The sequence below is a fragment of the Schistocerca americana genome, chromosome 2 (genome assembly GCF_021461395.2).
Source record: "Schistocerca americana isolate TAMUIC-IGC-003095 chromosome 2, iqSchAmer2.1, whole genome shotgun sequence".
Lineage (NCBI taxonomy): Eukaryota > Metazoa > Arthropoda > Insecta > Orthoptera > Acrididae > Schistocerca > Schistocerca americana.
The window spans coordinates 461,915,329-461,932,054 of NC_060120.1; the positions used below are offsets into that span (position 1 = coordinate 461,915,329).

The 16,726-nt window shown below is 38.8% G+C and overlaps 1 protein-coding gene across 3 annotated transcripts in view; it reads left to right on the forward strand.

Moving 5' to 3' along the window:
- The first annotated feature begins 648 nt into the window (after window positions 1–648).
- Window positions 649–16,726, forward strand: part of LOC124594189 (acyl-coenzyme A thioesterase 9, mitochondrial-like) — a 93,976-nt gene continuing 77,898 nt past the window's right edge. For all 3 annotated transcript variants that reach the window (XR_006978149.1, XR_006978150.1, XM_047132548.1), the window contains exons 1-2: window positions 649–1,367; window positions 1,485–1,537. Coding sequence is in view for 1 of the 3 variants with exons in the window: in XM_047132548.1 (XP_046988504.1) it covers window positions 1,297–1,367; window positions 1,485–1,537 (124 nt within the window). In the remaining 2 variants the exon portion in view is untranslated. The remainder of the gene's footprint in view (window positions 1,368–1,484; window positions 1,538–16,726) is intronic.

The window sequence follows — 16,726 nt, forward strand, 5'->3', positions numbered from 1 at the left end:
CTAAGTCGAGTAAATAAAATGGTGAGTCTTTTGGCACGCGGTATTGAAAAAAAAATGTTGGAAATCCTATTTTCTGACTTGAAGACAACAAGAAAGTGGGTGTTGTTGTTCCAAAGTTAACTTCGATTCAGATTTGTTATTGGAGGCGGTACGTACAAAAGGGGACTGGTGGGTTTTGTAGAATAACTGTGCCTTGTCGTCTTTTAGCCTAGTCTGATACATAGATTTCAATTTTGCATTGAGAATAAAGAGACATGGTATTTGTTTGATCTAGAGATAGAATAATAATAACAGTAGCGCTAAGACCTTATATCTTAATGAAAAATATATCGCTGTTTCACTATTTCACTAAGACTATTAAATATAAATAATTCAATTTCACTTTACACAATCGAGGGAAGGAATCAACTGGTTTAAGGCTCTAACGGAAGTATTGCATTTATAAGCCCCAGGATAAAAAGATACCTGTGGACTACCTTTATCAGCTAAACAAAAAGAAAATATTCAGCAGCTATCTCCAGATCTTATCTTTCCCCGGAAATTTTCCTTTGCTTTCATATTGTCGCCGCGATGTCACAGATTTTGACGTGCGTCACAGGAAGGCAGTGACATGACATGTCACGGGAGTTCCGAGGTTCGGGGGTTGATTGGAAAAGAACACTAAGTCGTTGGCCGGCGCCGGCATGTTATTCGTTTTCTTGGAGCTGAACTTCGGAACTTTTGTATACATGGAAGTGGATATATTCTAAGACGAAAAATATACGGAGCAGATCCCCCCAACCCGTACTCCGAGATGACATTAGGAGAAAAAAAAGAGAAAAGGCAAAGAATTATTGCACCTCCATGTGTCAAGGGGATAGCGCGGTTGTTGGAAGCCTTTGAATATAATTTTATTGTACATACATGCAGTTTTCAAATAAAGAAATACACCAAAAACGAAATTTACTATGATTACAAATTGCAGTTATTACAGCCTTTCCGTTAGCAGAAAAAGTGTTTCGTAGGCTGTCATGGTCAAATATAACCATGGCCTCAGTCAGTTCACGATTCGTGCAGGATGCCGGCTTGATGAGTCAGTCCTTGGCGAACTGTACTTGATACAGCGATTATCGACTACAATTCAGTCTGCTGTCACTGCATAACACAATTGGCATCATAATTCCTATTATAGTCGGCGGATTAACGACGGCGAGAAGAAAAGCAAATGACGATGACAGGGGCCAAGTGAATGTTTATCGGCATATCGAAACCCACATGTCTGTACAGTAGTGGTATAATACATTACCGCCACTTACCATGTCGTCCTCAGCGCTAAGAAAAATTATAAAAGCACGTTTCTTGTTAAGTACAGAAAAGAACTTAGTTAGGTAAGTTGGAGCATTTTTATTTCACGAGTCGCCTTTAAAAACAGTTCTGGAGACGCTAGTTCGCATTCGTACACGTCTTGCAAATACTCTTTTGCTATAGTATTTTCTCCTCAACAGAGGCGTGGTTTGTCAGTACAGTCAGGAGGCTCCTGTGGAAACTGTACAAGATGGTAAGTAAACCTGAACGATATTGCGTTTAGCAGACGCATTTTTCTTTTCAGGGGATGCGCTTCCACTGCTAAAAGGTGCTTACTCTCACTGACAGCTCTTAAAAGCAATTATAACTCCTGCATAGTTTGTTGTTTGTTTTTGGACTGCACGTTATTATAAATATCTGGCCTTCCCTTCCGAATCTTGCTCATTAGCACTGTGCTTTCTGTGTTAAATAAATTTACCTAAATAACAGTGAAGTATGGGCATAACACTTGATTGTACTATGTCCATTTTCGAGTGGGGTTCCAGCCAAGCTACTGGTCTGCAATCTCCAGAGTTCATATTCAGAGCATACTGTAATAAAGCATTGATTCTAAATTATATCTAACATTTTTTGAGTAGCCTAAGTGTTCACACTGTTGAATAGCCAAAGTCAGGGAAGAAGACTGTGGCAAGTGATGAAAGCATGTATTCTCTGTAGAGTGAACTTTAGTGCTAACTCAAGTATCTTGCATGGACACTTTATCCACATTAACAAAACTATACAATTCGGGAGTGTCATTTTTCTAGTACTTTAACTTTTGTGTATGAACTTTTTTTTAAGTAATTGCTCTTTGTAAATTAATAGCTTCATATCTAGTTACATGGAAACAAAAGCTAGCTTTCAGAACTTCTTTCACAATAACATGTATAATTACAGGTTTGCCAAGATACAAAATCAGTTACAAAATATGATATGCACAAATTTACAATTGATTTGGGCATTTGTTTAAATGTGAACTAGAGGGTGCAGTAATACGCACTGACTTCAGGACTTAATAGTCCCTCTGAATTGTGCAGAAATTGAGCTTTATGTTGAGCACACCATAAAGGATTATACAGAACTGTATGAAAGACCACTTCCCACTACCAGTAATCACATGTCCAAGAATGCCCTTTGTACAATTTCTCGAAACTGTGGAGCACAAAAATATTACATAGATAATTGTTTAAGAAAATATAAGGTCTCCTGTATATATCTCCTGCATTCAGAGAACAGTTCTGAAAAATACTTCATGAATGTGTGTTCTGTCTGGTGCTGAACTGTACATTACACAGCAAATTTCATAGCATTGTTAAAAAAAAAAAACACCTGATCAACTATGTTCATCCTGTTAAGGCTTCTTGTTTTTGCTCATAGGGGAATTTGAGACTGTATTGATTGTTTGACAGTGATAAGCAGGTAATTATAAGTAAAAATGCATTATTAGTCTTTGAGCATCTTTACAAGCAATCAGTGTGTTAAAAAATACCTTCATAAATGTCAGTACATAAAAGGACAATAATTAAAACATATACTGCACAGTTATGTAAATGACAATAACAATAAACAATTAGCCTATGTAACAGACAATTAAAAAATATATGCACTACATAACTAGGTAACTGACAAGGCAGTAAACAAGGAAATACTTAGAATGAAGACAAAAAGTATGAAACAATAATAAAATACAAGTATACCTGAAAAATAGATAAAATAGGTACCAGTATCCAGCCTGTTGTTTATTAACAGTTAAGTCATTTAAGAAATGTAGGTCTTTGTTTCGAACATTTGTGGAACCACCGATCAAAGTAAAATTGGTCCATGTATCATATAAATAAATTGTTTTGCTTTGTGTAACTGCAATGTAATTATTTCCAAAGGTGATGTTAAGGCATTAGGAAATCCTGTAACAGAAACTTGCCTTACCTTTCCCTACCTCTCTTTTTCCTTCATATCTCCTTGCACTCCTCCTCTTATCTCCTAAATTCCAGTCATACATGAATATTTCAAATTTTGTGTGTTTCCCACATCCTACAAGTTTTTCTCAGTCTTGTACGTGTATGCATGGATCACGTCACACACTTTCTTGTCAAAAACATATTCACATGATGTCTGTGAATTCTTTGGCAATTTGACAAATTATGGGAGAATAGTTCTGATGAACATATAAATTCTGAGTGGAACACTGAAACAAGAGTATCATCAAATGATTGTTCCTGAGTGAGTTCCATTATGCACATCATAATCTGAATGCTTCACCCTGGAGGGTTCTTGCACAGCTAGTTCATGAAACCAGTTGCTGCTGCCAGAAAAGTGCATTAGTAAGTATAGTTTTAATAGAAAGTGAAGTATGTATTACACGACACAGATTGATGTACTGCATACATGTTTCTAGCATATTTGACACAAAAAAGTGGCAAATAGCAAATAAATGAATAACAACTTTAATACTGATATGAGAAGGCAAACAAATTGAATCAAAATGGCAATGAAACACACACCAGTGAACACTGCAGTGTTTCCTGTTTATATGTGTATGTTCTCAGATTAGAGGTTCTTTATTTCTCATAGTTTTAACCTTCTGCTCTTGAAATATGCCTATGGATGACCATAATGGTGCAAGGTTATCAGACTTCATGGTTGATATCACAGTCTTGTGTAATGCTGGAACTGAAATGCTTCAGGGTATATGGAACTTTTATAAATAAAGGTGAAGAGTTTCTGCTGTAACTATCTCCATGCACTGTTCCATATCTTCTTCCAACATGACTACATGGGAAACATCACCTAAGAGAGTGTGACAGTTTGTTACATGAATGAATATCTCGTAAGCTTCATCTGTATCTACCTGGATCTCTTACAGTACTGTTACACTATTGGCATTTACTCTGGGCATGCCCCATTACTCCAACCTGGTATGACAATGCATGGAGTTGCACAAACACTCATGCAGGTATTTCATCTTGTGGAGTTACTGCAATTTTCACCTTATCTTGAAGACACACAGCGTCCCTCTATACACTTGTTACATGCAAAAATAAATGAAACTTCCAAATAGGTTGATGCCCATTCATTCATCAGCTGTGTAGACACACAGTTACACATCACTCCACCAGAGTAATACAACACTTCTTGATGCAAAGACCCATCAAAACCTTTAGTATCAACTGCTGTATGTAACATGGACATAGGAACACAGTTATGGTGGCTGTGGGAGAATCGCTGTGGCAATAACATTTATGCTTGTTGTTATTATGCCTGATAAGGCAGAAGCCAAACCTTTCCTATGAAAATAAAATTAAGACAAGTAAATTTTGATAATTTAGGGTTGATCAGAGACAGTGAAAGGAGTGGCTGTTACTCAAGCAATGAAGGTGAGTACCGAATTGTACATATTAATGAATGAACTGTGAACAGCCCTTTGAATACTGTAATCTTGGCACTCATAAATACATACACTATTATTCTTTGATAGGTTATTATTCTGGAAAAGGAAATATCCTGTTAAAAAGGCTCATTGAGTATAGTGATGTTTCCAACTCACAACTGGAAAGTTGTTAAATGCAAGAAACTTAAATATATCATCAAATAAATCTATGCAAAGCTGCTGATGGTCATTTTGACTGCTCCTGACAGTAACAGACACAAGGATGACATAGGGTGTAAAACAGGAGATGTCATCAATTGGCAGCAATGCACATAAACAACTGGTAATAAATTACTTGCTCATCAAGTGAAATCAGTAGAACATCATGGCAACTCTTTCATTTATTCAGTATATCACACATGGTGATCTGTAAATGCCATCTTGAAGGAGTGTGGAAGAAATCAAATTGTACACTAACAGGGAGAAAGAACTGAAGCTTCTTCTGTAAATTATACAACAAATTATGACTAGTGCTAATCTGCTTACACTGATGATTACTTCCAGGTTACTGTGATGTATGTATGCATGTATTAATTACAAGAAAAATGGCTGCTCTGAGAAAATGTCAGTGCTGTGTGTCTTAAAGTATTCAGTTGCTAGAATGAAATTTTCACTCAGCAGCAGAGCGTGTGCTGATCTGAAACTTCCTGGCAGATTAAAACTGTGTGCTGGACCAAGACTCGAACTCGGGACCTTTGCCTTTTGCAGGCAACTGCGTGGTACAGCACTTGCCCAAGAAAGATAAAGGTCCCGAGTTCGAGCCTTGGTCTGGCACACAGTTTTAATCTGCCAGAAAGTATTTAGTTGGTATTTTTATGCAGTTCTGAAAACAGAGAAATTATATGACTGCAGAAACTGCTATCAGCTGTCCATTTACTGGCAAAGTCAACATCTACTTGATGTAAACATTAGTGTCATGTTGAATTTATATCCCCAAGTCTAAATATTTGGATAAATTTTAGGAATGGCTAATGATGTATTCTTTTACTTTCAATAACAGCAAGTTCAAATTCCTGATGGTGTCCACTGGAATACCTGTTGTCCATTGAACTCTAGAGAGGTATACTTAGTCTCTGTTGATGATGGTTCTACTTCTAGTAATTTGGTTGTGAATTGCTAAGTGCATCATAAACTCACTCGTGTCAGTTATCATGAATACCATTACAGAGTATAGGTATTGACACAAAGGTGTAATAATCCATGGATCCCAGAAGAGGCATATGCAAGATGCTTGGTTATCAACTGTACACAATATTTTTATTGTTCACTTCTGTAGAATAAATTCTGTATTGACCTTACCTGTGATTATCCAGTAGAACAATATTGAGTGAAAGAATGTTCTCAATAATACAATGTGAGAGATTTCGGACTACAAAGAGGGCAGAGCTGAACATTCTGATTAATCACATTTATGGTGCCACCTTACCTCAGTTTTTAACTGTATGGATTAATAAGAATTAATGCAAGGAGGTTGTGTGGGGACATCAGTCCCAACTTCCACTAACTGTAAGCAATTTTTTGTTTGTTCACAATTATATAACACAAGTTTTTATAAGATGAAGGATTACACTGTTTGGTGTGAGCCAGTTGTAAGCGTGCGCCACTGTACTCCTGGCTTTGTCTGGTTTAAATTTGTTTCTGGCCCTTCATCAATGTAGTTACCAGCAGTAAACATCACAGTTTTTGAAAAGCTCTCTAAAGTCTTTTGGGACTTGGTATTTAATGTTTGCAATCTCAAATTTAGATTTACTCCTGTCGTATCATTTGTTTTCCGCTATTAAGATATGACTCAATTCATGATATGGATATGCATTTAACATCATACCCTGTTAGTCAACCAGTAATCAACAAATATTTCATAACACAAATAAAACATTTTAAATTTGTACACACGCTATGATAGTGAAAGTAGAGAGAGCTGGGATACTGGAGCTGGAATAACCTACTTGTTAAAGTTATTTAAATACTTCACTGTTAACATTTGAAATGGTAAAATATTAAATCACCTTGTAAATTTTAAGTGAGAAAAATAACTGCCAGTTTTTTTATTTTAAGGGTTTCTACATCTCTCTTGATTTTCTACTGAGGAATATTGTAGAAGAAAGAGGCATTGTGCAACATTAAAACTTTTAATAATCTTTCTTCACTGAAGTTGCCAAGAATATTATACTCTCCCAGTTCTTCGTCACAGCAAGAATTGGAGATGTGAAGCTATTTACTGAGAATGGAAACCCAGTACCATAAACGGATTTTTTTTCTATCAGTCTTCTGGCTGGTTTGATGTGGCCCGCCACGAATTCCTCTACTGTGCTAACATATTTATCTCAGAACACCACTTGCTCCCAACATCCACAGTTATTTATAGATATACTCCACTCTCTGTTTTCCCCCGTGCAGTTTTTACCATCTACAGCTCCCTCTAGTGCCATGCAAGTCATTTCCTTATGTCTTAACATGTGTCCTATCATTCCATTCCTTCTTCGTGTCAGTGTTCTCCATATTCCCCCCCCCTCACTGATTTTGTGGAAAACCTCATCTCCTATCAGTATCAGTCTACCTTATTTTCAACATCCTTGCTTATAGCATCACATCTCTAACACTTCAATTCTCTTCTTTTCAGGTTTTCCTACAGTCCATGATTCACGTCCAGAGAATACTATGTTCCAGATGTACATTCTTAGAAATTTCTTCCTCAAACTAAGATCAATGTCTGATAATAGAAACTTCTTTTGGACAGGAATGGTCTCTTTGCTTGTGCTAGTCTGCTTTTTGTCTACTTCTTGGATTGTCCATCATATGTTATTTTGCTTTTAAGGTGGCAGAAATCCATCAGTTCATCTGCTTTGTGGTTCCCAATTTTTATGGTAAGTTTCTCATGAAATATATTTCCGCTAGTTCTCATTACTTTAGTCTTTCATCAGTTCACTTTCAGTCCATATCCTGTCCTCAGCAGACTGATCACTCCATTCAGTATGTCCTGTAATTCTTCCTTGTTTTCATTGAACATAGCAATGTCATCAGCAAATCTTATCATTGATATTATTTCACTTTGAATTTTAATCACACTTCTGAACCTACCTTTTACTTACTTCAATCATCGCCTCTTGGATGTATGGATTGAACAGTAGGGGAGAAAGGCTGCATTTGTCTTACTCCTTTTTAGTTCAAGCACTATGTTGTTCGTCCTCCATTCTTATACTTCCTTCTTGGCTCTTATACGTATTGTGTGTTAACCAATCTTCCCTTATAGCTTACACCAATTTTTCTGAGAATTTTGGATGTCGTGCGCCATTTTAAATTTCAAATGCTTTTTCTAAGGCGACAGATCCTACTGATGTGTCTTGAGTTTTCTTGAGTCTTGCTTCCATTATCAAGTGCAATGTCAGAACTGCCTCATTAGTGCCATTACATTTCTTAGGCCTAACTAAGCATCGTCTAACATGTTTTGGTTTTCTTTTCTGTTCTTCTGTATATTATTCTTGACAGCAACATTGATGCAAGAGCTGTTTAGCTGATTGTAGGATAATTCATGCACTTACCTACCTTTGCTATCTTCGGGATTGTGTGGACAATATTTCTTCAAAATTCTGAAGGTATATTTACAGTCTTGTAGATATTACATACCAACTGAAAAGTTGTTTAATTGCCAAATCTATAAATGATTTTACGAATTCCAAAAGAATGTTATCTATGCTTTCCACCAAATTATCTCAAGTCTTCCAAAGTTCTGTTAATCTCTTTCCAATACTAGATGTCAAGTGTTTTTCTCATTGACTTCTGTTTCTTCTTCTATCTTGTCATCAGACGAATCCTCCCCTTTGTAGAAGCCTTCAAAGAACTCTTTCCAGTCACCCAGTCTCTCCTCTTGCATTTGATAGTAGAATTCCTTGTACATTCTTAATATTGAAGACTTTGGATTTAATTTCACTGGAGGTTGTTTTGACTTTTCTATATGCTGGATTTGCCCTTCGAACAATCATTTCTTTTTTCATTTCTTCACATTCGTCCTGCAACCATTTCATCCTGTGTATTTTATCCCTGAGTGACTTAAATTTCTCTATACCTTTCTCTTCCTGCACATTTTTGTCCTTCCTTCTTTCATCGATCAATTGAAGTATTTCTTCTGTTACCCAAAAATTCTTCGCAGTTACCGTTGTAAGGTCTCACTTTTGAATTTTATATATATTAGTATGTATGTAGTTGTTTTTCTGTGATCAGACCTTAAAGGGCAACGGTTTACAACAGATCACATCAGGCACAGAAATAAACCATCTACCAGTTGTTCGTGACATTTCTCTAATTAAAGTCCATTGACTTGGAAATTACGCTTGATCAGTATTTGTTTTAAACGAGAAAACAATGTATTTGAACTTAGTTTATTAGCTCCCAATAATGACTGCTTCGAGCTATGCCTTCCAAACCTTCACTTCTGTAATCCACACAGATAATTTGTCTTTACAGAGAAGTCACTATTTAATAGATCTTGATTCTTTCATTTACATCAGTTTCGACTTTTACTACAGTCTCCTATAGGTCATAATTCTTCCTCTCAATATTGCATTTAGCCTTTACTGCTGCCAATCTCCATCTTTACAATCTGACCAACACTTCTAGTTCTAGGCACCTACCTACCTGTCTGTCCACTCTTTACATATTGGAACAGTGAGGTGCATCTTGACAGTGCTCCTGCCACCAAAAACAGGTGCATTCCAGAATGTCAAGCCTTCTGGCTGGTGCATGCTAACGAAAGAGTGCAAGTGTAGTAGACATAGTACTCTTACTCCTTTCGTATCCCAGTATTTGTCTGTCCAACTTCTGTGATAGCCCTTTTGGAGATGTTAATTCCCTTTTAACTAAACTGCTTACTGTACCTGCCCGGAAAGCAGTGCGTGTTAAAGCACCATTTTCAGGATGGGGAAGTGCACTGGCCCTGGATCGAATCCAACCATTGGATTGGTGGCAAGGATCGATGTGCTGCACAGCCTGGGTGTGGGTTTTAGGCAGTTTCCCACATCCCAATGGGTGAACACTGGGCTGGTCCCCAAGTCTACCCTCTGTTATATGATTCACAAACATATAGAAAACTTTCACATGAATAACACCTCTGCAGACAGTTGAGGTATACATATTTGGCTCAGAGGCGGAGGTGAGGGGTGATAAGAAGGGCATCAGGCCACAACTTAAAGTAACCGTGCCAATCATACACTGACGTGTGACAAAGGCACAAGAAAAAGAAGAAAACCACACTGCTTACTGTGGCGGTCATTACTGCCTTAAAGAATTACAAACTCACATCATTCCTTGGTACTTCTGTACCCCATTCTTTCCACATTGATTTTTCTGGAAAATGCTCTTAAACTTCATTCTATGCAAATTAATCTGCTCCTGAGCATGCCTTACAACCCACTCATTTCTGGATTCAGGTGGAATCTTCCCATGTCTCCATGTCATGTCCAAGTACACCATCTCTGCTTGTGATTTTTGAACAGCTAAAATTTATTGCAGAGCTCAATTAGTCTTTCTCCTGTCTCATTCCTACTACCTGGCTGATACTCCCCCATAACTCAGTTTTCTATTCCTTTCACTATGTTCCAATCCTTCACGATTATTACATAATCATCTCCCCTTATGTTCTGAATTGTGTGTTTACTACCCTCATATACTTTCTGTATCTCTTTATCTTCTGCTTGTGACACGGGCATGTCTCCCTGAACTGGTGCTGGTTTGCTGTCAATTTTGAAGAGAATAATCCTATAACTGAACTGTTCACAGTAATTTACTCTCTGCCCAACCTTCCATTCACAATGAAACCTACTCCCATTATACCATTTTCTGCTGCTGCTCTTATTAACCAATAGTCATCTGACCAGGTATCCTTTCCTCCTTTCCATTTCACTTCACTGACTCCTTTTATATCTAGACTGAGCCTTTACAGTTATCTTCCTGATTTTCTAGCTTTCCTACCACATTCACACTTCTGACATTCCATACTTTGAATCATATAATGTTACCCATTTGTTGATTACTCAGCATTTTCTCATTTTTACCTCCACTCTAGCAATCTCCTTCCAGAGATCCAAAAGGAATCTTTTGCTAATAGAGAGATCATAATGACACTTTTTCAATTACAGGCCACCTGGCCTGTTGGTACATGTTGTCTTTAATACAATGGTTTTCATTGCCTTCTACATCCTCAAGTTATTGATCAGTACTGATTCTTCTGCCTTTTAGGGGCAGTCCCACACCAAGGGCAAGGTGATGCCCCAACTTCTGTCCACTCCTTTGCTCTTTTCGACAAGGCTGTTGGCAGAATATGTGTGACTCCATATACCAGAAGTCTTGGGCCATCTTTTGTGATGAGATTTTTTCAAAATTCAAACAATGGCTGGAATTAAACCTGAAACGTTTTGACTACTAACTGAGATCGCTACCTCTAGACCATGGTGACAGGTTTCCATACACTATATAGTACAGAAGAGGACAGCTTTAAGTGGTGTGACATGTTGGAATGAAGAGGAAGCTTGTCAGTTCGTGTGATGTCAGATGATAGCTGTGTACTGCAATGTTGCCTAGAGAAATGGGGCTGTGAGTACAGAACTGAATGGTTCAATCAGCTGTAGTAGTCTCAGTGACAATAACATGGTGAGCACAAGTAAAACAAAGCAGCCAGTTTTTCTGTCTGTATGGGATTCTCTTTTTTTCTATTTGTGTGATGTGGTGAAACTGCAAAACATTTAGTATGTAACGAAGAAGTGAAGAGCATTAAGAAATGTAATTTACAGTGTCATTATTCTGTGGACCATGGAGATGAATATGAGAAATGGCAAGGAGAACAGGACTCAGTAATATTGGAATTAAAGGAACGTGCTGATGTGGAGGCCTGTCAATGAAGCAAAGCATCTGTCTATGTGAGCCACAGAATAGTTCTTCTTATAGCCAAGAAAGTAGGGCCATTTACTAGTGGAAAATTTCCGAAATAAGTAATTGTGATACCTGCTGAACAAATGTGTACCCATCAGGTGGAAGACTTTGAAAGAGTAAGTTTGATGAATTCTTCTCAGGCTATCAGTTGAGTGGTGGCATTGTCTTCTCGCAACGTTTCAATGAATTTTGTACCCATCATCTTCTGCCGAAGTGTCTGGATGCTGTGTTCTGCATATCTAAATAGCTGCTTGGCCATCATCTGCTTCTGTAGGCTAGCCAAGCACATTCCTCCGGAAGGGGGTGCCATGTCGGTGGTGGTGGAGGGCCACGGCCCGACTATCAATCTGTCTGCGGACGCCGCTGCCTTCAGATTGGAGCATTCCTGACGTATTTTGTCAGTTGCGGGATTCCACGCTGCACTGAACTGAAAACCACAATCCCTGTTTACTAAATTGTTGTGCAGATGTATCTCCACTGCCTCTTTGAAGATCAAGTCCCAGAAACCGTTGGCGCTGCACAGCTTCTTTGAACGATGGCGACAAGACAGCGCCACCACCTGGCTGATAACCTGAGAAGAATTCATCATTGGAATACGCCGAGAAAGACTACAATTGCAAGAGTAAGTTTGTCTCCTAAGACTACTGCATTGTGTATTCAGGAAATGGGTGTAGATGTCCAAGAGAAACTAAGTGTTATGACACGTAAACTTGTATATTATTCATCGGCTGTCGATGAGTGGTGAGATATCAAATACTGGGCAGTTAGCTGTTTTGATTAGGGGTGTCATCAATGACAAATTGAACATCACAGAGGAAGTATTGGATTTACTTCCCCTTAAGGGCACCACCGCAGGGTTGGACACTTTCAAAGGTGTTCAAAGAGCTGTTGAAAGTGCTGGCCTGATTTGAAATTAGATGGTTTCTGCCACAGATGTGGCTCTTTCTGTGGTAGGAGTCAATGCTGGATTAATAACACAGATGAAAGTACATATGAAACATGTTCCTTGCAAGACTTATGATCTTGTTGCAATCCACTGCATCTTTAATCAAGAGAATCTTCGTGCCAGGTACATTAAAGTTAAAATGGTGTGGATACCATGTTTTAAGCTATAAATCCCATCCTTTCAAGAGACCTTAGACACAGAGAGTTTAAAATTTTTCTTGAAGAGTGTGGCAGTCTGTATTGTGATCTCCATTAGCATTGTGAAGTGTGCTGGCTAACCAGGATAAGGTGTTAGATTGGGTTTTCGAGTTAAGAGATGAAATAGCATTATTCATGACAAATTAAAATAGTCCACTTCTTGGTTGCAAGAAAAAACCTGATTTTGTGACTTAGCTTTCCTTGCTGATTTAATTTAAATAAATCATTCCAAGGCAAGGGCCTCATCATAATAGGAATGTATTGTAGTATCAAAGCTGCCAAATGGCATTGGATCTGTGAACAAATAAACTGCTGGCTGGATACATTGTGCATTTTCCGAAGTTGTCACATATGTGTACTCCAGATATTAGTCTCTCTGGTGAATATGTGCAGATCCTACAAAATCTTCTTAACCAGTTTGAGTTCAGGTTTCATGATGTAGCAACATCACCTATTATGTTTCTTTGCAACCCTCTATTCAGTAAGTCATCAAAGTTCCTACTGGCAACCAAATGGAACTGTTAAATGTACAGTGTGATGATTTATTGAAAGACAAGTATTACCACAAGGAAGACCTTGCTGATTTCTACAAGAATGTTAGCCAAACCAGATTTTGTGGTTGTATGCACTCACTCCACAGATATTATGTATCTTTGTTTCAACTTACATGGGAGACCAATTCTCATCTGTTACAAGTCCAAATCCTGAAGCACCTTGTCAGATCACAACCTAACACCCAGTCTTGGATTACAAACATCACAGACATTATGTCCTAATATTGATAAACTAGTTGAAGAAAAATGAAACAGAAAATGTCTACATAATTGTTCTGTATAGCTCTCTTTTAAATGTAGCAAAAATAGTATTATGCTCTGTTCTATTTATGTTATAATATGATTGTCCTACAATCACATAGATACAAAATGCTGCTGTTGTTGTGGTATTCAGTCCTGAGACTGGTTTGATGCAGCTCTCCATGCTACTCTATCCTGTGCAAGCTTCTTCATCTCCCAGTACCTACTGCAACCTACATCCTTCTGAATCTGCTTAGTGTATTCATCTCTTGGTCTCCCTCTACGATTTTTACCCTCCACACTGCCCTCCAATACTAAATTGGTGATCCCTTGATGCCTCAACACATGTCCTACCAACTGATCCCTTCTTCTAGTCAAGTTGTGCCACAAACTTCTCTTCTCCCCAATCCTATTCAATACTTCCTCATTAGTTATGTGATCTACCCATCTAATCTTCAGCATTCTTCTGTAGCACCACATTTCGAAAGCTTCTATTCTCTTCTTGTCCAAACTATTTATCGTCGATGTTTCACTTCCATACATGGCTACACTCCATACAAATACTTTCAGAAAAGACTTCCTGACATTTAAATCTATACTCGATGTTAACAAATTTCTCTCCTTCAGAAGTGCTTCCCTTGCCATTGCCAGTCTACATTTTATATCCTCTCTACTTCGACCATCATCTGTTATTTTGCTCCCCAAATAGCAAAACTCCTCTACTACTTTAAGTGCCTCATTTCTTAATCTAATTCCCTCAGCACCACCCGACTTAATTCGACTACATTCCATTATCCTCGTTTTGCTTTTGTTGATGTTCGTCTTATACCCTCCTTTCAAGACACTGTCCATTCCGTTCAACTGCTCTTCCAAGTCCTTTGCTGTCTCTGACAGAATTACAATGTCATTGGCGAACCTCAAAGTTTTTATTTCTTCTCTAGGGATTTTAATACCTACTCTGAATTTGTCTTTTGTTTCCTTCACTGCTTGCTCCATATACAGATTGAATAACATCGGGGAGAGACTACAACCCTGTCTCACTCCCTTCCCAACCACTGCTTCCCTTTCATGTCCCTCGACTCTTATAACTGCCATCTGGTTTCTGTACAAACTGTAAATAGCCTTTTGCTCCCTGTATTTTACCCCTGCCACCTTCAGAATTTGAAAGAGCGTATTCCGGTCAACATTGTCAAAAGCTTTCTCTAAGTCTACAAATGCTAGAAACGTAGGTTTGCCCCAAGGTCGGCTTCTACCAGTTTTTCCATTCGCCTGTAAAGAATTTGCGTTAGTATTTTGCAGCTGTGACTTATTAAACTGATAGTTCGGTAATTTTCACATCTGTCAACACCTGCTTTCTTTGGGATTGGAATTATTATATTCTTCTTGAAGTCTGAGGGTATTTCGCCTGTTTCATACATCTTGCTCACCAGATGGTAGAGTTTTGTCAGGACTGGCTCTCCCAAGGCTGTCAGTAGTTCTAATGGATTGTTGTCTACTCCCGGGGCCTTGTTTCGACTCAGGTCTTTCAGTGCTCTGTCAAACTCTTCACGCAGTATTATATCTCCCATTTCATCTTCATCTACATCCTCTTCCTTTTCTGTAATATTGTCCTCAAGTACATTGCCCTTGTATAGACCCTCTATACAGGGTGTTACAAAAAGGTGCGACCATACTTTCAGGAAACATTCCTCACACACAAATAAAGAAAAGATGTTATGTGGACATGTGTCCGGAAACGCTTAATTTCCATGTTAGAGGTCATTTTAGTTTCGTCAGTATGTACTGTACTTCCTCGATTCACCGCCAGTTGGCCCAATTGAAGGAAGGTAATGTTGACTTCGGTGCTTGTGTTGACATGCGACTCATTGCTCTACAGTACTAGCATCAAGCACATCAGTACGTAGCATCAACAGGTTAGTGTTCATCACGAACGTGGTTTTGCAGTCAGTGCAATGTTTACAAATGCGGAGTTGGCAGATGCCCATTTGATGTATGGATTAGCACGGGGCAATAACCGTGGCGCGGTACGTTTGTATCGAGACAGATTTCCAGAACGAAGGTGTCCCAACAGGAAGACGTTCGAAGCAATTGATCGGCGTCTTAGTGAGCACGGAACATTCCAGCCTATGATTCGCGGCTGGGGAAGACCTAGAACGACGAGGACACCTACAGTGGATGAGGCAATTCTTCCTGCAGTTGACAATAACCCTAATGTCAGCGTCAGAGAAGTTGCTGCTGTATGAGGTAACGTTGGCCACGTCACTGTATGGAGAGTGCTACGGGAGAACCAGTTGTTTCCGTACCATGTACAGCGTGTGCAGGCACTATCAGCAGCTGATTGGCCTCCACGGGTACACTCCTGCGAATGGTTCATCCAACAATGTGTCAATCCTCATTTCAGTGCAAATGTTCTATTTACGGATGAGGCTTCATTCCAGCATGATCAAATTGTAAATTTTCACAATCAACATGTGTGGGCTGACGAGAATCTGCATGCAATTTTACAATCACGTCATCCACACAGATTTTCTGTGAACGTTTGGGCAGGCATTGTTGGTGATGTCTTGATTGGCCCCCATGTTCTTCCACCTACGCTCAATGGAGCACCATGATTTCATACGGGATATTCTACCTGTGCTGCTAGAACATGTGCCTTTACAAGTATGACACAACATGCAGTTCATGCATGATGGAGCTCCTGCACATTTCAGTCGAAGTGTTTGTACGCTTCTCAACAACAGATTCGGTGACTGATGGATTGGTAGAGGCGGACCAATTCCATGGCCTTCACGCTCTCCTGACCTCAACCCTCTTGACTTTCATTTATGGGGGCCTTTGAAAGCTCTTGTCTACACAACCCCGGTACCAAATGTAGAGAATCTTCGTGCTCGTATTGTGGACGGCTGTGATACAATACGCCATTCTCCAGGGCTGCATCAGCGCATCAGGGATCCCTTCTTTGCTTAGAACTGGGTTTCCATCTGAGTTTTTGATATTCATACAAGTGGTTCTCTTTTCTCTGAAGGTCTCTTTAATTTTCCTGTAGGCTGTTATCTATCTTACCCCTAGTGAGATAAGCCTCTACATACTTACATTTGTCTTCTAGCCATGCCTGCTT